General features: G+C 40.9%; 1 protein-coding gene across 5 annotated transcripts in view; it reads right to left on the bottom strand.

The window, feature by feature from the left end:
• Positions 1 to 207: 207 nt before the first annotated feature.
• The window catches only part of IBTK (inhibitor of Bruton tyrosine kinase), a 75,350-nt gene continuing 50,426 nt past the window's right edge, over positions 208 to 25,131 (bottom strand). For 2 of the 5 annotated variants that reach the window (XM_084826990.1, XM_084826989.1), the window contains exons 23-29: positions 23,335 to 23,495; positions 22,625 to 22,717; positions 22,184 to 22,318; positions 12,361 to 12,495; positions 10,636 to 10,707; positions 10,417 to 10,549; positions 7,954 to 9,870 (exon numbers count right to left, since the gene is read on the bottom strand). In XM_084826990.1, coding sequence (XP_084683116.1) covers positions 9,745 to 9,870; positions 10,417 to 10,549; positions 10,636 to 10,707; positions 12,361 to 12,495; positions 22,184 to 22,318; positions 22,625 to 22,717; positions 23,335 to 23,495 — 855 coding nt within the window. In that variant the 3' untranslated portion in view covers positions 7,954 to 9,744. Of the gene's footprint in view, positions 300 to 7,953; positions 9,871 to 10,416; positions 10,550 to 10,635; positions 10,708 to 12,360; positions 12,496 to 22,183; positions 22,319 to 22,569; positions 22,718 to 23,334; positions 23,496 to 25,131 lie in introns of those variants that run through there. The other 3 variants (XR_014786608.1, XR_014786610.1, XR_014786609.1) reach the window with 3 other exon arrangements.

Genomic DNA, 25,131 nt, shown 5'->3' on the forward strand with positions numbered 1-25,131 from the left:
TGAATCAGCCTAATTTAGTACTGGACTCAGCTGAATCTGATGCACAGCCCAAGTGCACCCAGCTCCCAACCTTGTCAAGACTGGTACGAACATGGAGTACAACCATTTCCCTCCCATTGCAATTGACAAAATGCCCTCAATGCTATTTGCATTGTTGAGTTTGGCCTCAGTAGTGCTTATTCCCAAGTAAAATGTATTTAGAACCTTAATGGATATTTGTTTAATATTTAAAAACTTGCAAGGAGTTTCTAACCATTAATCAGCATATCTTTGGTCTTCGTCTCCATAAGTAGGAACATCTGTATCAAACAAGACAAAAGGTATATTTATGACTGATTAACTTTTGATAACGCAGCCCAGGAGATTACAAACAGCATGTTGGAGATACAAGATTACCACAGTAGTAGTTTGATTAGGAGAAGGAGGTTTAGGAAAAAATGTATACTGCTTTGAAGTATGATACAGCAAACATCAAGATAAAAAGAATTGGCCTGCGGAAGAAAATCAACAGAATTAAATAGGTTGATCTTGTTCAAACAAACTCAACTACCCAATCATTTTAGATACTATTGTGTACCATACATCAAAAGCCTTTTGTTAGCTTTATTAGTCTAGGGTTTGAAAAGTTAGCAGCAGAAAAAAATTGTAATTACAAACATGTTTTATGTTGATTACACTATAAACAGCGAGGACTAAACATATGTGATAGAGGAGATCCATTATATATATTTTATAAAAGCAAAATGATCTTGAACAGTTAAGAGTAACCATGGGGAGCAGGGGAGGTTGTGAGTTTTTTATTTTTTAGCTCAGGGAACAGGGTAAGAAAAAGAAAATACTGCTGCTGCTCTTATCAAAACCTGGAGATTTCTATCACAGATCTACCACATTATATCTCTTCAAGCCATGACACAGTGGTGTTTATTAAAGCCCCAATATATTTGCAATAAAGCCAGAGATGATAAAGGCAGCAAGGTGATGCTCAAAATCCTACAAGCTAGGCTTCAGCAGTATGTGAACCGAGAACTACCGGAAGTACAAGCTGGGTTTCGAAGAGGCAGAGGAACTAGAGATCAAATCGCCAACATTCGCTGCATCATGGAGAAAGCAAGAGAATTCCAGAAAAACGTCTATTTCTGCTTCATTGACTACGCTAAAGCCTTTGATTGTGTGGATCACAACAAACTGTGGCAAATTCTTAAAGTGATGGGAGTACCAGACCACCTTACCTGTCTCCTGAGAAACCTGTATGAGGGTCAAGAAGCAACAGTAAGAACCAGACATGGAACAACCGAGTGGTTCAAAATTGGGAAAGGAGTACGACAAGGCTGCATATTGTCACCCTGCTTATTTAACTTATATGCAGAGTACATCATGAGAAACGGCGGGTTGGATGAATCACAGGCCGGAATTAAGATTGCTGGGAGAATTATCAACAACCTCCGATATGCAGACGATACCACCCTAATGGCAGAAAGCGAAGAGGATCTAAAGAGCCTCTTGTTGAGGGTGAAAGAGGAAAGTGCAAAAGCTGGTTTGAAACTCAACATTAAAAAAACTAAGATCATAGCATCTGGCCCCATCACTTCCTGGCATACAGAAGGGGAAGAAATGGAAGCAGTGACAGATTTTACTTTCTTGGGCTCCAAGATCACCGCAGATGGTGACTGTAGCCATGAAATTAAAAGACGCTTGCTCCTTGGGAGGAAAGCTATGGCAAACCTAGACAGCATAGTAAGAAGCAGAAACATCACCTTGCCGACAAAGGTCCGTCTAATCAGAGCTATGGTTTTCCCAGTAGTAATGTATGGCTGTGAGAGCTGGACTATAAGGAAGGCTGAGCGCCGAAGAATTGATGCTTTCGAACTGTGGTGCTGGAGAAGACTCTTACGAGTCCCCTGGACTGCAAGGAGGTCAAATCAGTCCATCCTAAAGGAAATCAACCCTGAGTGCTCATTGGAAGGACAGATACTGAAGCTGAAGCTCAAATATTTTGGCCACCTAATGCGACGAGAAAACTCTCTGGAAAAGACCCTGATGCTGGGAAAGACTGAAGGCAAAAGGAGAAGGGGACGACAGAGGATGAGATGGCTAGATAGCATCACCGATGCAATGAATATGAACTTGAGCACACTCCGGGAAAGAGCGCAGGACAGGAAGGCCTGGCGTGCTATGGTCCATGGGGTCACGAAGAGTCGGACACGACTGAATGACTGAACAACAACAACAACAACATAATTACAGTAGGTTTAAACTATGAGCGAAGAAATCATATTTTATGAAGGGAAAACCAACCCTGCACCCACCCACCCCTTGCTCAAAAAAGAACTTTCAAATTTATCTCACATTAGGAAAGCTGATAAGATACCTTTCAAACAATATTCAGCTTTAAAAAAATCAGGTAACATTAAGAGAACATGAAAATGATAAGATATAGTTATTACTAAAGCCATGAATTTACTTCACTTTAAAGTAAACCTGATATGCAGTACAGATTTTACTCAGAACACATTATATTAAAACAATCGATGTTCCAGTGTACAAATCAAGAATATCCTTTTATGAATAGTCATTCTAATTTAGCATAGTTTATGCAAAACTCAGTATTTCAGTTTTTGTAGAATTTAGAACTCTTAAAAAAAACTGGAGTGGGCTCACTCCCCAAAAGACTATGGGTCTTCTTACTATCCCCTTCATGGATCACTGCCTTGTTGTGGCGAAGGGGCTTGCATAACTCAGTGAAGCCATAAGCTATGCCGTGCAGGGCCACCCAAGACGGACAGGTCATGGCAGAGAGTTCTGACAAAATGTGGTCCACTGGAGAAGGAAATGGCAACCCACTCCAGTATTCTTGCCAAGAAAACCCCATGGAACGTATCACAAGGCTAAAAGATATGACGCCGGAAGATGAGCCCCTCAGGTCGGAAGGTGTCCAATATGCTACTGGGGAAGAGCAGAGGGTATTTCCAAGTAGCGCCAGAAAGAGTGAAGCGGCTGGGCCAAAGCCGAAAGGACACTCAGCTGTGGATGTGTCTGGTGGTGAAAAGAAAATCCGATGCTGTAAAGAACAATATTGTTTAGGAACCTGGAATGTCAGATCAATGAATCAAGGTAAGCTGGAGGTGGTCAAACAGGAGATGGCAAGATTGAACATCGACATCTTGGGAATCAGCGAACTAAAATGGACAGGCATGGGCGAATTTAATTCAGGTGACCATCATATCTACTATTGTGGCCAAGAATCCCTTAGAAGAAATGGAGTAGCACTCATAGTCAACAAAAGGGTGGGAAAAGCAATACTGGGGTACAATCTCAAAAATGATAGAATGATCTCAGTACGAATCCAAGGCAAACCATTCAACATCACAGTAATTCAAGTCTATGCCCCAACCACTGATGCCGAAGAAGCTGAGGTTGATCGGTTCTATGAAGACCTCCAACACCTTCTAGAACTAACACCAAAAAAAGATGTCCTCTTCATCATAGGGGACTGGAATGCTAAAGTAGGAAGTCAAGAAATCACCGGGATAACAGGCAGGCATGGCTTTGGTGTACAAAATGAAGCAGGACAAAAGCTAATAGAGTTTTGCCAAGAGAACACGCTGATCATAGCAAACACTCTTTTCCAACAGCACAAGAGACGACTCTACACATGGACATCACCAGATGGTCAATATCGATATCAGATTGATTATGTCCTTTGCAGCCAAAGATGAAGAAGCTCCATACAGTCAGTAAAAACAAGACCTGGAGCTGACTGTGGCTCAGATCATGAGCTGCTTCTTGCAAAATTTCGGCTGAAATTGAAGAACGTAGGGAAAACCACTAAACCATTCAGGTATGACCTAAATCATATCCCTGATGAATATACAGTGGAAGTGAGGAATAGTTTTCAGGGATTAGACCTGACAGACAGAGTGCCTGAGGAACTATGGACGGAGGTCCGTAACATTGTTCAGGAGGCAGCAACGAAATCCATCCCAAAGAAAAAGAAATGCAAGAAAGCCAAGTGGCTGTCTGATGAGGCTTTACAAGTAGCTGAGGAAAGAAGGGAAGCAAAAAGCAAGGGAGAAAGGGGAAGATATACCCAACTGAATGCAGAGTTCCAGAGAATAGCAAGGAGAGACAAGAAGGCCTTCTTAAATGAACAATGCAAGGAAATCGAGGAAAACAACAGAATGGGAAAGACTAGAGATCTCTTCAAGAAAATTGGAGATCTCAAGGGAACGTTTTGTGCAAAGACAGGCATGATAAAGGACAAAGAAGGCAGGGACCTCACAGAAGCAGATGAGATTAAGAAGAGGTGGAAAGAATACACAGAAGAACTATACAGGAAAGATCTTAATGTCTTTGATAGCCATGAGAATAATGTCCTTGATAGCCATGATAGTGTGGTCACTGAACTTGAGCCGGACATCCTCGAGAGTGAAGTCAAGTGGGCCTTAGGAAGCATTAGTAACAACAAAGCTAGTGGAGATGACAGTATTCCAGCTGAGCTATTTAAAATCCTAAAAGATGATGCTGTTAAAGTGCTGCATTCAATATGCCAACAAATTTGGAACACTCAGCAATGGCCGCAAGACTGGAAAAGGTCAGTTTACATTCCAATTCCAAAGAAGGGCAACGCCAAAGAGTGTTCAAACTACCGCACAATTGCGCTCATTTCACATGCCAGCAAGGTGATGCTCAAAATCCTACAAGCTAGGCTTCAGCAGTATGCGAACCGAGAACTACCGGAAGTACAAGCTGGGTTTCGAAGAGGCAGAGGAACTAGAGATCAAATCGCCAACATTCGCTGCATCATGGAGAAAGCAAGAGAATTCCAGAAAAACGTCTATTTCTGCTTCATTGACTACGCTAAAGCCTTTGATTGTGTGGATCACAACAAACTGTGGCAAATTCTTAAAGTGATGGGAGTACCAGACCACCTTACCTGTCTCCTGAGAAACCTGTACGAGGGTCAAGAAGCAACAGTAAGAACCGGACATGGAACAACCGAGTGGTTCAAAATTGGGAAAGGAGTACGACAAGGCTGCATATTGTCACCCTGCTTATTTAACTTATATGCAGAGCACATCATGAGAAATGCCGGGTTAGATGAATCAGAGGTCGGAATTAAGATTGCTGGGAGAATTATCAACAACCTCCGATATGCAGACGATACCACCCTAATGGCAGAAAGTGAAGAGGATCTAAAGAGCCTCTTGTTGAGGGTGAAAGAGGAGAGTGCAAAAGCTGGTTTGAAACTCAACATTAAAAAAACTAAGATCATGGCATCTGGCCCTATCACTTCCTGGCATATAGAAGGGGAAGAAATGGAAGCAGTGACAGATTTTACTTTCTTGGGCTCCAAGATCACCGCAGATGGTGACTGTAGCCATGAAATTAAAAGACGCTTGCTCCTTGGGAGGAAAGCTATGGCAAACCTAGACAGCATAGTAAGAAGCAGAGACATCACCTTGCTGACAAAGGTCCGTCTAATCAAAGCTATGGTTTTCCCAGTAGTAATGTATGGCTGTGAGAGCTGGACTATAAGGAAGGCTGAGCGCCGAAGAATTGATGCTTTCGAACTGTGGTGCTGGAGAAGACTCTTACGAGTCCCCTGGACTGCAAGGAGATCAAATCAGTCAATCCTAAAGGAAATCAACCCTGAGTGCTCATTGGAAGGACAGATACTGAAGCTGAAGCTCAAATATTTTGGCCACCTAATGTGAAGAGAAAACTCTCTGGAAAAGACCCTGATGCTGGGAAAGACTGAAGGCAAAAGGAGAAGGGGACGGCAGAGGATGAGATGGCTAGATAGCACCACCGATGCAATGAATATGAACCTGAGCACACTCCGGGAGAATGCGCACGACAGGAAGGCCTGGCGTGCTATGGTCCATGGGGTCACGAAGAGTTGGACACGACTGAACAACAACAACTTCTTACTATGAGTCATGCACCCATTGTAAGCCTTGAAAAAGTAAAAGATGTAGTACACAGAAACTCCATCACTTCAACCCTTTTACAAGCACTGCTTGATATTTTCAAACTGCAAAATGACATGTGCAGATGTAGTAAGTAACCAGTCTTCAGTGTATCAAAATTAACTAATACATCTAATTAACCAATTTAAACTATATCATAAGTCAACAAATAGGTGCATGTGATTAACTACTCGCATTTTAACATGATACATGGTACTAGAGTGGTTGGGCATGTTAATAGTTATGTTCTAAATAAATATTGTAGAATACCAGTACAGTGAACACAAGACCTTGGTAGAGATCATGTCCTAGGCAGCCTTACAAATCATTTAACCATTTGAGGGTCTCCAGATTTTGATAATCATTTTATTCCCCTCTTCATTTCCAGTATTTTGCTGACATTTTATTTTTTTTTCTCCCATAAAGATGTTTAGAGGTTAAAACAAGCATTAGGAATTCTCAGGATCTAAATATGAGCCCAAGGAAATTATTCCCACCTATGCTCCAAGGGGAAGACACACAAAACCCACCCTTTCTCTGAGATTCACTGTAAGAGAATCAACACCAGCCTTAATTGCTTATGTACACTATCTCCATATTTCACTACAGGCAGTCCGGAGACCACCCAATCATCCACCAGCAAGTCCCAGCCTACCATCTGAGAAGCAGTATTTTCCTTCAGAATTCAACTTTTTGAAATTGTATTTTCTGCTTCTCTTTACAAAGAAATGTGCCATGGTTATTTCCTAACTGATGCAGAAACTCAAGTTCTGCAAAGACATTGTTATGTAGCAGAACAGTTTCTGCTGCTTGACTTAAATCCATTTTTATCAAACTCAGTTTCTTTCTGCTAGAGCTTGACAAGCAACACAAAAATGTTTTTGCACATATACAAGATTGTACATTTATGGCTTTCCCATACTGTATTTATGGTTCTCTTGTGCTATATTTTGGCTTTACTGTGAGACTTCCACAGGACATTTTAAAAAGTGGTCCTATATATAATCCCTGTGTAATAGGTGGGGATGGGGAGGGAAGAGGGGGGGATTACCTTACTGCACAGGATTTTGTTGATTGGTAAGGGGATTTTTGGTAACATAAAGGAAGATGTGTGATTCTTGTGCTTTAGAGGAGACCTGAACTGCTTGCAAGCCTCAAAGAATTTTAATACCCCAAAAGCAAGTTTCTAAAATGATACAATATTGTTGCGAGGGAGAGCGTAGCATTATATGTTTGTTTAAAAATATCTTTAGGCTGCCTTTATGGGTAGAACCCCTTAAAGAAAGTCAGCTTTATTTCCTACGCGAGTGCTTCTGCTTTAGGTGCTTATGTAAAACACTGGAGTTGTCACTGAGTATCATGGACACTGACTGCATAGAATCTTTCTGCATAGAACCACCACATTTCACACAGTATTCACAATTGCAATTGTGACACAATTGTTTTCTCAGCTAAAAAACCCTTGCAGTTTGAATGCTTAAAAAAAGGTTGTCAACCCTGCAAAAAGAGGGGGAGAAAGAAATCCAGTTTGCATGATTAAACAACCTACAGTTTGGAGCAGTGGGAGCGAGTGTGCTGGCTCCTGGCTGTTTGCCTGTTTCCTTGCTGTCCCTGGGTTTTTCTCCATGATGTGCGAACCCAGAATTCTGGGTCGCTGAGGAAGAAAAACCCAGAGTTATAACCCAAGAACAAACCATGGGTTCTAACTTCGGGTTGTTTCTCCTTCAACAACCCAAAGTTCCATTGTTGAATCAATCATGTGAACCAGGTCAGAGAGAACGTCCATTCCCCGCAACAAGCAACTTAAGCACAGATTTATTTTGTTGTTGTTGTTCAGTCGTGTCTGACTCTTCGTGACCCCATATATACATAATACATCTGGAACCACTCTTAAAGAACCCTATGTTTACTGGAGAGACCCAGGGAATGAGCATTTAAACCACCTATATATATAGAGAAAAAAACCATCACTCATCCTGAAAGTATGTCTTACAATTCCTGATTTTATAATAGATTTACAAATTCTAGTTTTCAGACTTCCAGATACAGCATTTGCTTACATCAAAACAATGAAGTAATGGATTTTTGCCCACTTGAAAAAAGTTTAGACAAGGAGCAGGTTAACAGTTAACAGAGTGCTGATTCACTTTGTAACTATCTTATAATTATCACAGGTAAACTGCATGGTATTCAGAGGGCCAGGCTCTGGACCTGAAGCAAGAGAGAGGAGCTCACAATTGCCCTGTGCTCCAATTGCTGATTTTTCATGCTGGGATGAGTAGACATGTTTTAAAAAAGAGAGACAAACAGACAGAATTACCAGCACAGTATGCAGTTGTGGCAGAATGTGACACTTAATAGTCTCAGGAAATTGAAGTTTGCTCCCAAGACCACATTTCTGTACCTTTTCAGGGCTTCTGCAGAATCACAGCATATACAGCGCTGGCCATATGCCTATTTTGGGGATTTCTGACATAAAAGATCAGAAGTGAGAGTCATCCTTTTGTAGTTGCTTGTTTTTGTTTCCCTATCCAAAATAAAATATTGAGACACACTAACACATGAATCAGTTTTGTATTCTGTGGTAACTTGTGCTGCTCCATCATTTTTTTCTTTATTGCAGTTCTGTTTACAGAGTTATTCTTGGGGTTCAACCCCAAACTATGAGACAGAACTACATTTAATGCAGACAAAGATTATTCCCTCAGAGTGCCATGAATGCTCACTAGGATAAATCACTGTAGCGCCAGAATGTCCAGAGCTGATAAAGGCTCATAAGTAAAGCTCTTCCCTTCCCCACCCCCAAAACACACCCTCAGACCAGTACCATATTATTTTCTAGAGTTAGCAAACAATCTTTTATAAGACTTTCCAACAACAACAAAATTATCCACAATCAGACATTGGCTTCTGAACACACAGTAGTAAATAGTATCAACGCATCATTTACAACTGCAAATTATCAAAATGCAATTGTCATCTGTTTGAGTAGTGCTAATGTTGAATGAATAGTTTGATCTTTTGCCAAAACACTTTGCAGTTTAGCATGCTGGTCTTACCCCATCCCATTTTGCCCCACACAAGCCAAAAGGTGCCACTCCTCTCTATTTGCTATTGTGGGAGCCCACGTGGAAGTTCAGGTTCTTCTGAGGCTGCCCTTATAATAACGCAAATAGATAAACCAGTACAAAATGCCTGTCTAGCATAAAGCCTCGCCACCTATGTAAGGCATGATGGTTAGGAGTGTTGTCCAGAAGAGTACAGAGGTACACAAGCCTACCAGACATTAGATACCATTGCTTCAACAGACAGTAAAGCAACAACAGTGTTGTTGTTTCTGTTATTAAACACAAAAGCTATATATATTTATTTTTAGGAAATCTCAATTCACAATATTCTGGTTGATAATTCAGTCCCATTAATTTAACATGTATGCATGATTATGAGAGGTCAGTTGTTGTTAACTGGAGAAGCAAGACGTGGTTTGGTACTTTTTGCTCATTATTCTGGAAACACTTATATGCCAGCTTAAAACTTAGTTTAAGCATATGTAGTCTCCAACTCCATTTTTATCAAAGGTACCTTGTGAAGAGGTACTGCCTAGTAATGCACTTTAGTAAGGAAGATGTATTTTCAAAACAGGTACAATGAAAAGAAATGGACACACATTACTATACCACATTCTTATTTTAGAACTGCCAGATCCATGCAAACAACAAATAATCCCACATTTTTGCAATGCACACGTCTTCATAAAATCCAAAATTAGTCTGCATCAATGCTTGTTCCACATAGGAGCTGCTATTGGCCCCTGTGGAGACCTTTCAACAACAACAAACTCATCAGGGTTGCCAAATGCTTGATAGTGGATTAACAGATCTTGAATAGCACGTTCTTCGATCTGAAATGAGAAAGGAGGAAAGGGGAGAGAGACACTCTTTGAAATCTGGCAGGAATCAGTAAGGATTAATGTTTACACAGCACAGAATAATGGCAGTCACCAGACCTTTCAGCTATGCTAACAAAAATGTGCACATGTCTCATTACAGGACAGATCCACAAAAGAGGCTCTTGCTTAAAATCCCATGTTCCCAAAGGATTCTGCAGTTAAGGGAGCAATACATACAGCTTCTCCTAAACCACTGCAGGAGGGAAGCCACTGGGCACACAGATCTAACCATCAGTTAGATCTAGTTATGTGATGAAAAATAATGCCTGCTCAGTGTAAACTGATTAGGAAAACACTAAACGTGATGGCAAATGAATTAACACACACGGTCTAAAACACTGAGCAGAATGTTTCCTTGTATTTTATTTTTAAAATGGTTACAAGCTGCTTTGGGAACCTTGTTAGGGTCAAAAGGCAGGAAGAAAACGTACTTATGAAAATGAAAAGAATGCATGAAACAGCCATCCTTAATTTATTGTACTGAACAGTTTCACTTACCTGGATCAAAGCTAAAGGTTTCTCTCTACTCCGGATAAGAGCAGCTTCTTGATGGAGTTCTTCCTCTACAATTTCTGCAAATGTGATAGGGGTTGCAGCAGCTGGGCTTATCAAGGATGTTGCTAACCAAGGACTGCAAGGCAAGTTACACATGCAAGATATCACCACATTGCAGAATATAGTTTTCTACTAATACTTTTAATTACAAATACAACTTACTTCTGAGTTTCCATCTGTGCTGGTTCACAAGGATGTCCGTTGTCTGCCCCAAGAGCAGTGGCGGTAGTGCATCTAGGGACAAAAATTATTAACAGAAGAACTGTTGATTAAAAACATATCCTATGGATGTAAAAATGCTATCAACAACATGAAGCTTAACCCACTTTGCTGAATGCAGTGCTCTGCCTCCCACAGAATAAATGGTATGAGTGTAAGTGCTCGAATGTTTTAGCAGGACATGCTTGAACCAGCATTTTAGGCCAAATCTGTTAAAAGATACACAGCCATTGTAGCTTTGAGATACTAATAAGCAATACAAGTGAGGGGAATAGTATTTCAGGGAGACATATGCTTTGACTGGAATTTGTTTTAATTTAATTTCATTCATTAGTAATATATCTCGTCTTACCGTTTTGATAAGACACCCAAGACAGGTATTTCGATCTATATATGAAAAGGACAGGAGTGCGATTGGCAGTCATTCCCCTTTACTGGTTGAGATAGTACAGAACAAGGAGGAGATTTCTTTATTTTTAACCCTGCTACAATCAGCAGGGCTAAAGGGCTACCCCAAAGCACTTTTCATTGCACAATTTATACAAAACCAGACCTACAAGACAGTCCTCTCAGGATATTATTGACTACTGTCATCTGCATCAGAGCCCCAAATTTTAGCCACATACCACTTACCGTTTTCTTTCTGGAAATAAAAACACACCTGGGCCCAAAAAATATGAGAATAAACTCTTGATTTTGCAATTGGCGGTGGGGGTTGTATGTACCCAGCCAATATAACATGGAGTAACAAAAATGTCCCACGAGTTTTTTCAAAGAAAACTGGTCTAGGGGAAACAGCCTTCAGCACTTTGGAGATAAAATCGCGCCACATCGCCCCCTGTTGTTAGGTTGGCACATTCACCAGAGACAGATTTGTTATTGGGGTTAGAAAAATACCCCACAACACTGAAAACATTAGTTCTTAGCAATAATAAAGGTTTCCCTCTACAGTTTATGGTATTTTCCAATATTTTAAGTTGAAAACATAGCTTTTGTTGCTTCAAATTGAAAATACTAGCAATAGCTTTTTAAAGGAAGAGATATCATGTTGGGTATTCTACATGTAGCAGGGAGCGGCAAACGTGTAATGAAAGGAAAAATTCCACCTCCTGTGAAAGTGCGTTTTCTGACTTCGGGTGCCTTAGTGTTGTGAAACACTAAGTTCTTCTGACACCACAGACACCTATTTCTTCGTGTGACATTTTACCGCCTCAGTATACACTAGAAAATGTCTTGTAGTAAAATGCCCCACAAACATGTTTGTGTATATTTTTAGGAGTGGTAGATGAATTAAAATGCCACTTAGAAGATAGACTATACATCTGAATATGAGTAAATGTTCAGTCCTTCACTTACATTAAATAAATTGCTGTGCAAACCCAAAGGAGCAGACATGTATCACTCGAACTGCTTCTGAGAATCATCTTCCCTAAGCCATCAAAATACTGGCATCTCTATAACACTCTATGAAAATACTGATCTTTCATTTTCAGTTGTCCATCAACACAATTGTTTTAAAGCTATATAGTGTAGTAGCCTAACAGAACATACATTAACTAAAGTGACATGCTGTACATTTAGATGCTTATATTTATACTTTTACATGCCTTCAATGCTCGTAAGAAAAGTGTTCTATTAAAACTGGAAATAAAATTTAACCTCTCTTACCTCAGAGGTTTTTGAACTGGTACATCCTCCATTAATTTTGCACAAACTTTACCAGAACTGGCACCAACTATTTTTTTTTCTTCCACTAGGAGATCACGAAATGATTTTGGCAAAGCAGAATGCAAAGAAGAAGCCCTTTAAGAGAGAGAGGAATAAAGTCTTGAAGGCTTACACTTATACCACTGTATGTGGCATTACAGTATTCTATCTATCTATCTATCTATCTATCTATCTATCTATCTATCTATCTGAATCATACTAAATGAAAGTAAAATGAACCTGATACTACTATGTTAAGGTTTTCAGATATTCATAGACAGTTGCAGATCTTTCTGTTGAAAAATTATTTTGCCAACAGACTAAAAATGTATGAAAATCCTAATTCATATACATTTGCTGGACTTCCATAGCTTCCATTATGGAGCCAAATCCATCTTATACATTGGTGAACATGAGTGATTTGAAGGTATAGACCTTCATTATGATTACAGAATATGATGACTGGTGCAATCTATACCTCCTCCATACCTTGGAATTTGAATCTGAACAGAAGGCAGTACTGAGAAGGCTGAGCAGAATGAAGTGCTGGAGGAACGCATATCTTTCCCAAACCAAGCACACCTATCTTTCCCATCACAGCCATTACTGGAAACTCTGAAATCACTAAATAGAACTACTAGGAAACCACAGTTCTTCCAGCAAGGATGACAGTCCTGCATAGCTTAATGTGGAGCTGGCAATAGCACCGAACTCATAAGCACCTATTACAGTGTTCTTCACTGCGAGGCCCAAGGATCACTAGCAGCTCCTAATCACCTTAAGTGCAGCTCTCCAGCTCTCGCTCTCTCTTTGCCTCTCCCTCTAGCTTTCCCTTGCTGTTCTGTATTAGTGCTGGCCTGGCTGCTGCAATCTGGGCTACCAGAGGAGGCTTCAGAGGTGGGGAGTCAAGAGGCGGGCGGGGGGGAGAACACAGGTTCAATCAACCAACTGGCTGTAGTGAAGGAGGTGCCCAACAGCCAAAGAGCAATACAACTGGCTGTCTGCAGTGCACTGCACAGCTGCTGGGCATAGAGGGGAAACCGAATGTGTGGGAGAGAGTGCAGTGTGAGCCTGTGCTGGGAGGTTTTGCGGCACTGAATAGGGCAGGACACTCTCAGTGCTGAAAAAGAGGTCTATCCCACTCCAAGAACCAAGTAAGCCTGTCAGAATTTGCCTCCCTAGTTACTTGGAGACTGGCTGATGAGGGCTTGCTTGGACAAAGAGGCGGGATTGGGTGATGAGGCCTGAAAAGGCCTCCAGTTGAGGCCAGTGCACAGCATCACTGCTTGACTGGGAGGAAGAGGAAGAGGAAAGCCCCCCCCCCCCCCCGCAGACTTGGCATCACTGCCTACAGCCAAAGTGGCTCCTGCTTGAAAAATAATGAAGATCTGACCTATTGGATGGCATATATGACATCACTGTGAGGGAAATCAGAAGTTCACCTTCTATACGTTAATGCATCATTTTGAACCTGGGACTTAATTACAAAGAACACATTCCACTTTGTTCCTCTCCTGTTAATCCTAACACAGTGTGCTCCTATGCTCCTGCAATCATGCCTACATCCCCAGCAATGGGGAAAAGTAGAAAAGATTTTATTATTCCCCAGATATTTGTAAACAGTGAAGCACCACTCTAATCTTACTTACATTAAATCTCATTTGTCATTCCTTGCCCATTGGAGAGATCCTTTCAGAGCATTATTTAATATTGTTAGGTGGGCGTAAGAATCCAGTGCCTGTCTTCTTTAATGTAAAATAATTTTTTCTGTCTATGGGAATTCACTAAAACTGGCTTCAAGTTAAACGGATTATTCTGCTTTTCTCAGGTAGGACTAGGGAAGGCCTCAGACTTAAAAGAATCACTGCCCAATGAAATCGGCAGTAGTGGAACTGATGGCTTACTGCAGTGACTCAGTATAAGGCAGCTTCATCTGTTCACAGTTGGCAACCATAAAAACTAGGAGTGTACTTCAGATTCAGTTGAATCCTGAAGTTGAATCGGGCTGGTTCAAAGAGTTGGGAGATGTCCTAATCAAAGTGGGTCTTTTCTAAAGAGGACTGAATCCAAATCTGAACCCTCAAATTGGCGATTTGGAGGGATAGAGAGCTATATAGTGTGTCTGCAAAAACACATTTCTCCCCAAGCTCTCCATTTAAGGAAAATGCCAGGGTGGGGAGAGGGAGGAAGGGGTGAAGTTTTGTGACCGTCAGCTCTAACTTCTAATCACATTGGATGGTTTTATCAGGGCTGTCCAAAGTGCTTTGATGCAGGGTTACTGAAGGAATACATTGCAGGACTGTTTCAGTGTCCAGTTCTCTCTGCCAGGAGCAGGAACGTTAAGAGTTTTTGTGGAGTCTGTGGAAACTGTAGGGTGTGTGTGTAGCATTAGGTGCTTGCTTGAAAAATGCTAATGTTAAGTCCTTCTGACTCTGCCACTATATGCTCCATATCCATCATTCACCCCTGTCCTACTGCACTGTGATTTTGGTGTCAACTGAGCAGAAAACAAAACAAAAAAAGCTTGAAACTGTTTTTCATTACACGTAACTTCTTATCCCTTGCATCTGTCCTGAAGTTTTGCCAGTTTCATGCTTCGGGACACCCATATGATATATGCCATTTTCATATAAACTGCGAAAAACCATGTGGGGGGGTGGATGGGAATGAATCACACACACCCAGGGGCATTGTTATGGTATGGACCTGGAGACAGGCCCCAGATCTTTTGAGCTGTGCCCTAGATCTTTTGAGCTGTCCTTATTGCCATTTTTTTACATTTTCCCATTGACTTATATTGGAAAACAGAAATGGCCACAGCTTTTTTAGTTTGTATGATAAGTTTATGGAAGTTGGAGACCTCTTGGCTCCCATGGAGCTGATTGAACCTGCCTAATTTCAGGCAGTTAGGTCTAGTGGCTTTTGTGCTAGTCACAGGTAAAATTTGCTATTTTCAAGAAAATCTGTCAAAGCAAAGAGCTATATTTTTTTTGTGCTTCCACATACTTGCATGGAATTTGGGGACCTGGCAGTCCTCATGGAGCTGACTGAACTTGCCAAATTTCAGACAGCTAGGTCCAGTGGCCTTTGGGCTATCAATGAATAAATTGTCCTTTTCTCAAAGACTAAAACAAAAAGTAAAAACTGTAAAGTCACACAGGGGATTAGATCTGATTTTACTGCCCCAAACTGGAAACTTTGGCTTCTGCAGAAGTTTACTAGCTTCAGTACAGCAAAGGATCCAATCAGCCTCCACAAACTTGTTTCTCCCCCTCCACTTTTTCTCTCCTAAATAGCTGTAGGACTCAAATTATTCCAAAGAGAGGGTTAGGACTATGTGACGTGATGATCGAGAAACTGCTGGGGCTTTTAAATAGGTTCTAAAGTTTTGAAAAAGCTAGAAAAAGGCCTCAGCCACCTCACCTCATAAACTAAATGTAAGTACGTGCAATCCTTACAAACCCTCCACAGCTTCCTAAATTCCTCTGAAGTCCTACCTCTCTGAAAGGAGCCACTTGGCTTAAGGAATTCTATCTTACCCCTGACCCATACATTTCCAGTCACCATTCTTCTTTCTTCTTCCCTCCCCTCCCCTCCCCTCCCCTCCCCTCCCCTATCCTGTTCTTTCTTTCTCTTCTTTATTCCACCCACAGCATATCTTGGGAAATTCCTAAAGAGAATTCCTTCAGTGGGCAAGAGGAATTCTGAACTGTATTTGACATTATACAAACAGACAAGAGGGTTCTTTTCTCTTTCTCCTCACTCAAGCCTTTCTTTCTTTCTTTTTTTCTTTATTGCATTTATATTCCGCCTTTTTTCCTCTTGCAAGGAACCCTTCTTTGAGAAAAGTGGGTTCACATGATTGCAGAGAAACAAATCAGGGGTTGTTTCGTTTGTCAGTTGCCATTATCCAGCAATAGGAAGGGCTGTAGGCTCAGTGGTAGAGCACCTGCTTGGCATGCAGAAGGTCCCAGATTCAATCCTCAGCATCTCCAGGTAGGGCTATGAAAGAATCCTGCCTGAAACTGGAGAGCCACTACTGCCAGTCAGTGTCAACAGTACTGCGCTAGATGGACCCAGGGTCTGACTCAGTATAAGGCAGCTTCCTATGTTCTTCTGAACAGAAAGCTTTCATAAAAATAGGAAGTTTGGGGTTTGTTTTTTAAGTGGAGGGGAGATAAATATTGCTAATTTATACAATATTATGTATGCCTACTCATAAGTCCCATTATGTTCAATGAGGCTTACCCTCAGGAAAGCGTGCATAGGATTCCAGCACAAGTTACTTTTGCAAGGAGGTTCACACCTTGATGTTCTGCATATTTACTCAGAAATAAGTCCTGAGTTGTGAGCATGGTACTGCAGCACCTTCCCAATTCTGTCTAATGAACTGATTACCCTTTCAGCTCAGTCCTATGCATGTTTTGTCATTTGGGGGCGTTGTTGTTGTTGTTTGCATGAACTGTAACTTCAGTGGTGAGGGAAAAGCACTCAGTACATGCTCAGAGTTTCTCCATAACTTAGCCCTAGTTTTGAAAACAGACTCATTGGCTGAATCCTGGTGAGGTCTTGGCACAAATGAAGTTATGGGGAGGAAGATACAATGAGAACTTGTGCATAACAAGGAGGAGGTAGAGGAGAGTTGCACAAAACAAGATATCTGTTTTTATGAAGAGTTGCTGGAGGATGGTAAGATGAGGAGGGATGGTTGCATGGAGGGGAATAGAACTGGTGAGAGTGTAAGTGATCAGTGGTGAAAGAAAAGCATTCTGCACATGCTCAGAGGCACTCTATATTTAAGAACATAAGAAGAGTCGTGCTGCATCAGACCAAGGTCCATCTAGTCCAGCATTCTGTTCACACAGTGGCTAACCAGATGCCCACAGGAAACCCACAAGCAGGACATGAATGCAATAGCACCTTCCCACCCATGCTTTCCTGCTGCTAACATTGGTGAAATGTAAATAAATTCTAGTAACTCTAAATTTGCATGCATGTATATCCTTCAGAAACTTTGCAGGTTTCTTGCCTGGGGGAAACCTCAATGACCTGTGCATTTTCATACAAATTTACCCAAAAACTATTGGGGAAGGGGTAAATGGAAGGGAAAGGAAATCACTCCCTCCTCCAAATGGGAGAACTCCCCTTCCACAGGAACTGCTGCACCTATCCTTCTGAAACTTTGCTGGTTTCTTACTTAGGGACAACTCTAGGCTGTCTGTAATTTTCAGGACAATGGTCCACAAGGAAAATAGGAGATAAGTATGTCCTCTTTTGAAGACCTCAAAATGTCAAGGCCACCCTTGCATGAAAACACTTGTGGCTATCATTCTGAAATCTGGCAGTCTGATGGGGCAATGAATCCTGAAATGTTTATCCAATTCTTCCAAGTAATAAAAATGTTATTGGCAGTTCCCTTTCAAAGAAAATCAAAGTATGAACCCTCCATCTATTTTTCTGACATTGGGCAAGTGTAATCCCCTTCTAAGGGGCTACTATGCCTGAAATTATCATCCAGTTCTGACCAAGAGAAAAAAGTTACACGTTTTTTTTTTCTTATTTCCCATGGTAGTCAACAGGAAGCATAAAGACTAATTTTGACTCAGGTTTGATGCTGAGCTGAAGTAGTCCGACTACACATTGACCAGAGCAGAAGCGGGATGTTTTCCAAAACACTGAATCAGGGTCTGAGTTGAAGTGGGGTGGGAGGGTTAGTGCACACTTCGTATGTATGTATGTATGTACTTTATACACACATACAAGCACACTACATGCACACACACGCGCGCGCACACACACACACACACACACATTAGAGGTGCACTTAGAGTCGGGTATTATAATATGCGTGCAAATGTGTGTTATGGGCCTGTGCCCTGGACCTTTTAAGAACCTAGCAATGCCCCTGTACACACCCCACCCAAATTTGAAGGGTTCCCTTATACAAAAAGTGCTGCATTTATCCTTCTAGAATTTTGCAAGTTTCACAGCTAGGGCCACCTCTATGCTGTATGCAATTTTCCAGCAATTGCCCACATATGGAGACAAGACCATCCTTTTGGGGAAACCACAAACTGTAAAGCCTGCTCTTGTACACCCCCCCTTGAACCTATTCATCTGAAACTTGACAGGCTTCATCCCCTCAGAAGGCAGAACCATGTTTGAAATGTTCATCCAGTTCTGCCAAGAAATAAAAAAGTTATGGCAGTTTGGTAAAAAAAAAAAAAAAAAAATTAAAGGCATCTGGCACAAAGTTTCCTGCACCTATTTGTCTGAAATTTGGCTGTTTTCATTCTTTCACAAGGGGCTGTTATGTTTGTGAATTGCATCCAGTTGTGTCAAACAGCAAAAAAACAGATGCCTTTAATGTTGTTTTTTTTTTTAACCAAACTGCCATAACTTTTTTATTTCTTGGCAGAACTGGATGAACATTAAAAGCATGGTTCTGCCTTCCGAGGGGATGAAGCCTCTCAAGTTGTTTCTTGATTCTAATGACAGTCAATGGGATGCACGAAGCTTCTGATTTTCAAAACAGGATTCGATTTGGCCCAGAATTGGACAGCCTCCAAATCAGTCAAAAGCACATCAGGCTGTTTTCCAAATCAATGAATTAGAGTCTGAAGCAAATCCTGTGGTCAATGCACACCCCTAATAAAAATCTTCTCTAAGGTGTGCAGAGACCCAAGGTCTGTGACTATTCTCCAGCTCTGAAACATCTTTCCTACTTGAGGCCTGAGCCAATTAAAGAGGAAGTGAAAGTATTTTTATTTGGACAGACATTAGATGCCTGGGGGAGATAAGCATGGCTTATTTTAACTGCACTGTTTGAGCATTTTATATACTAGTAAATACAACTTGCCTGTTGTACAGCAGATTCTTGGGTGCTACTATAATTCTATCCTCTTTAGAATTATAGATGCTGGTTCAAGTATGTGAAGGCCTAATGAAAGGTAGTGGAGGAGTGATCCACAGAAAAAAGCCTCAGGTGATGAACCTGAAAGAAAGCATTTCTGCTCCTTCTATTAGAAGGTAAATGTCATGTCCCAAGCTTTTTCTGTTAGAAGTGAAATGCTTTCATTTTCCTTTACAAGGAAAGATTCCCATTTTCAGATTTTTCTACTAACTGGGTTGTCTTTGACTACATGTATACCACCATTTTAGCATGCTAGATGCAGAAATAACCTAACAACATTGATACCTCCTACATATCCGGAAATCCCAAGCTTCTTCATGTAACAACATCTGCAATACATTATGCTTTATAGCAAAATCCACCACAAGCCTTAAGGATAAGGTGCAAAATAAATACTATTTATGAGAATTTGAATCTGTTAACTGAAATGTTCATTACGTGGGCACTCAGGAAAATAATGGTATATTCTGTCCTGTCAGGAGGGAGGTAAGCAGCACCTTTCAGCAGAGAAATTACTTCACTCCCCCATCATAAGTGCATTATTACTTATTTAATAAGTGCACCTTGAAAACTATATTAAAGTAAGTTTTCATGGGGGAATTAGTCTATGTTCAGTTATTCTTTCTCCACCTCTCCATACATTTCCTTTTAAAATGATCTCAATATTAGGCTTATTTTTCTTAATTAATCTTCAAAGAACACTACATAGCCTTAATTCTCCCGAACTGTGAAACTGGAGGTTTCTTTTGGCAAGAAGAATGCAAGTATGGTTTAAGATATACTGAGTCTCCATGTCAACCAAAAAAAGTTCCAGAAGGTCCCACACCCATCTGGCATATTGTCTTGCCAGAAGAGCTGCTGAATTTCCAAGACAAGTATCTCATTTCACTGCAAAACAAAAGTTCTGGAGAATGCCACATTCTGCAAGCACGGAAACCTCAATTTGATGCCAAATACATGCATAAGAGTTCATTTTAGACCTTTAAGTGTCGGGGTCATACCATAACTCAACATGCTAAGACAAGTACAAAGCCTTTTCTCTCACTCTTAACTAGTTAAGTCAAGAATACTTAATGCAAACCATGTTTGTTAATAAGAAATTGTCATCAAGCCAGCTATAGTAAGGCATATTCATACGGGAACTTAAAATGCTAATATAAATTCAATATCCAAGGAGCCGGGTGTGTGTGTGTGGAGGGGGGGTAGTATGTATTTGAAACTATACATTTCAAACTGATTCTTTGCTTAGAACATTTGGAGTTGTTGCCATTTTCCATTTTTGCAGCCAGAGGAATTTTGTGAAGCAAGTTAAAGTCATCTATGCCCACATGAAATTTAAACCACAACTCATTCCACAGCTGAAGTACCACAATGTGATGTAGTGGACTTTACATATATGCTGATAGGGGTCTGAGCTAGAAGTGATAGACCAGGAAAGGGATCTTGGGGTTGTGGTGGATATCTTGATTGAAACATCAACCCAGCATGTGGCTGCTGTGAAATCATTAGAAAAGAAATAAAAAATAAAACTGTCAATATCATAATGCTTTTATACAAATCTTATGGTGCAACTACACTTGGAATACTGCGTTCAGTTCTGGGCACCAGATCACAAAAAGGATAGAGTAGATCTGGAAAAGGTGCAGAAAAGAGCAATCAAAATGACCAAGGAGCTGGAGCAACTCCCCTATGTGGAAAGATTACAACATTTGATGCTTTTTAGCTTTGAAAAAAGGTAAAGTAGCCTGACAGATCTGTATATAAAATCAGGCATGGTGTGGAGAAAATGAACAGGGAGAAGTTTTTCTCCCTCTCTGATGTCCTGCTTCTGGGCTTCCTACAGACATCTGGTTGGCCACTGTGGGAAAAGAATGCTAAACTAGATAGACCTTCTATCTGAACCAGCAGGGTTCATTTTATGTTCTTATGACTGTGTTTGCAGTGTGTCCACCACATATCCATAGGATGAATACTGTAACATGTGAAGTGGTGCCAGGTATCTGCAAGTATAGATAGTGTAGTGTACACACCCAGAGGACCTGTTGCTAACTTTGATTCCATGGCAGGTGTGCAGATCTTCTTCAAATGTTATGGTACTCCACCACGTGGACACTGACGTTTGTGGCAGAAAACCATCTGCCATGAAAAATGTGACATGGCCATACATATTTTAATACATTTGTTTCATTTTATCATTTGAAATTCAGTTCTGCATAAAAAAGTGTATTGTATCATAACCTTTTGCATCCTACTGATGGGCATTTGGAGGTTGTAAGTTCCATGTACTAATTTTGTACTCACACTTCATATCCCTTGGTGCCGTAATCTCGTAACTGCAGCCTGATGACACACAGCTCCAGTGACCCAATGCTGACTAAGAAACAAATCCCAGAGATACAGTCTTATCAGCCAACTGCCCAGTTTCTAAGCTATTGCCATATATCCAAATTTTAGGGCTCAAATCATTTGAACGCAGGAAATTACCGTAAACAGAGTCAGACCGTTAGCCTATCTAGCTCAACATTGCCTGCACTGACTGTCAGCAGTGCTCCAAGATTTCAGAGAAGAGCCCTTCCAACCAGACCTGAGGATACGAGGGATTGAACCTGGGGACCTTCTGCATGCAAAGCATACACCATCGTCCCTTCCTATTAAGGATTAGGTCACAATGGGTTAATCCTGCTAGGATGAAACAAAGCTTATTTTAAAGACTGAATTAGATCCCAATATGCATTAACATATGGACTTGAGCATGCTCCGGGAGACAGTGGAGGACAGGAAGGCCTGGCGTGCTATGGTCCATGGGGTCACGAAGAGTCGGACACAACTGAACAACAATGCATTAACATAAAGGCATAACAAAAAACGTACCACACATTCCCTGATTTTGGGGGTGTCGGTGGCCTGACTACATCTGGCACCATCTCTGGACTGTTATCCTTAGCAGCCATAGCAATCAGTTTCCTTTGCTTCTGAGAAAGCTTACTTCCATGAGAAGTGGGTCTACTAAAAATTAAAGACAGAAATATGAAGTAGCTTACCACAGCTTACCAAACAAATTTCAAGCAGAATACCAGTCATATAACACACTGCTGGATTATCTGTCCCAGAGATTTACAAAAGTGGAGAAAGAATGACCTGTTCCTCAGATCCATAGTACGACCTGTTCTTCAGACAATTATTCCCAAAATAAAGTTTTAAAAGGCTGCACAATGCTACAAAGGCTACACAAAGATTAGGACTTTAATACAATTTACATTAACACAAGTTAGTCTTCTCATTTCTTTTATTGAATCCTTGTCTTCTACCAACCCTGAATTTATCTTTGGCATGCTTCCACATTTTTGCATGTTTTCTTCGATTTCCATAATAGTTCTTAAATCCATAGCAGGAGGACTGGCAGGACTGAATGAAAAGAAATAATAAGTTGTTACTTTTCAAGACATCCATGTTTACTTATATTCCAGTCGCCAACCACCACTGAAGATTTCTATATTGTGCATACACTTGTAACCGGATGTATAATTTATGCCTACTTCCTCAATTATGGCAAACCTCAAATAGAACGTTTTTGGACAAACTTTTTTTTTTTCCCCCTTCCAGGAAGCACATACACCAAAGACACTTTTAGGTCTACTGAGAAGGCTGCACAAAATGCTGAAAACCCAGCATTTTAGTTAATATGCAGTTTGGTTATTTTTCTTTTAAAACCTACTGTGAATTAGATCCTTAAAGATAGCAAGTTTAGGCTGCCATCTGTACGCAGCTGGGCTTGTAATAACTCCCATGGAAAAGGGAGAATTAGCAATCTCACCATAGAGTTGCACAACTGCTTTTAGCACAATGATCACAACTACCACAAATAACCGGATCATTTGATTCTTCAGAAAGCATGTTAACAACTAGTCATATACAGGCAATGCCTTTTAGTGTGGAAGGAAGTTCACATTCCAAAGGCACACCACATGAGCTGTAGTGAGAGAACAGTGCTTGACAAATGTGGGAACAAACGGACAATATACCTAAAAGAGCTGATAACCCAGTTGGAAGAACTTGCAGAAGTGTTTTTGTTATTAGGAATGCACTGTGGAAGAGATATTCTTTGCACTGATGCTTCACAGATTTTCACCTCTTTATTGGCCTGTGGAAGGACTGCACTGGAAACACACATTTTCTCTTTCACCTGAAACCAAAACACACTAAAATGACACCATATTAAGGAGTGGTTATCTGCGCCTACAGACACAAAATGAAATTGTGATTTAATCTATACTGGCTGAGATCTTCTACAAAGCTACCTTAGGCATGCCCAAGAGCTTGGACATATCTAGAGGGCTTTCCCAACCCCCAGCCCCTTTCAACAGCTCCTCCTCATGTCACATTGGACTGCTTTTAGCACCTTCAAGTTTTAGACATCGTTTGCCATGAGACACGGGGGACAGTATTTGGAGGTTAACTTATCTAAGTCCTTACTCATAGAATCATAGAATAGTAGGGTTGGAAGTGGCCTGTAAGACCATCGAGTCCAACCCCCTGCTCAATGCACAAATCTACTGGTTTACATGGTGCTCTGGACTATGCTGTGAATTTAACGACTCCACATTCCAACACGTGTAATCATGTGCACAGTTCTCTCCTTACATGTGATTTTTTAAAAAAACTCACTGGCATTTATCAGTGCTATATTCCTCCCTGAGGAATAACTTCTTTTTGGCTTATTCAGATTAGTTCAGCCAGTATACTTTATCCAAATAATGCAAAATCATAGTTCGTAAGTCATTTGAAGTTATACAAATATATTTAGGCTGAAACATAATCTCGATGAAATGGCAGTTTTGTGAACTGGGAGGCTGGCCGTTCTGGACAGTGGCAGCAAGCCAAGCCTGGATACTGCACCTCTACTGAAGGAACAGGGGTACGGTTTGGGGGTTCTTCTGGACTCGGCGTTATCTAGTAAAGCCCAGGTGGTGGCAGGGATAAAGAATGTCTTTTATCAAGTAAGGATGATACACCAGCTGCAGCCCTATTTAGAACTGCCATACCTAGTCACAGTAAGCTGGCTTACGGTAATGTGCTTTACGTTGGGTTGCTTCTGAAGCTGGCTAGGAAATGCCACTTGGTGCAAAATGCAGCCAAAAGAATGCTGATGTGGGCCAGAATATCTAAGTGCATGTCACTTCCTTTGCACTGGTTACCAATTCATTTCCAGGCTGACTTCAAAGTGCTGATTATTACCTTTAAACAGCCTGGGACCAGGTTACCTACAAGGTCACATTCACCCATACAGTCATAAAGAGTTCCGCTCATGCGCCTTCCTTCCTGCTGCTTTGCACTTACACCTTCAGCAAAGTCCTTTAAGAAAGCCTTAAAAACTTTGTTCAAGCCAGACTGAATAGTTAATAGATATGTCCCACTCTCAACCTCAAACTTGGCTTAATTTCCTCAGTTTTAAGGGTTACGTTTTTGTATATTTATGTGTGCTTGTGTCCAGCACCTTCATTGTTTTTACACCACTTTGTGAGGGTCTCTCTGAAAAGCAGGATATAAATGCATTGAATTAAAAATGCTTTATGCATCATAACTTCAGAGATTAGAAAGCAGCAGATTACAGCAGAGAGGTAACATATGCACTATTGAATGATCAACTCCATATAAATTAAATGCATATTCATCCAACGTATCTGCATTAAAATTCTGAATACACCCCGACTGGTACTTTCCATAAGACAGAGCAAAAAAAATTTCAGTCAGCTAGTAGCAAAAAGAAGGGAGATGTGGTTCATCTGTTCGGAGGCAGCCGCTTATCCCCATAGCATTGC

This window comes from Heloderma suspectum, chromosome 1 (genome assembly GCF_057233095.1).
Source record: "Heloderma suspectum isolate Gila_16-S chromosome 1, 16-S_ref, whole genome shotgun sequence".
Classification (NCBI taxonomy): Eukaryota; Metazoa; Chordata; class Lepidosauria; order Squamata; family Helodermatidae; genus Heloderma; species Heloderma suspectum.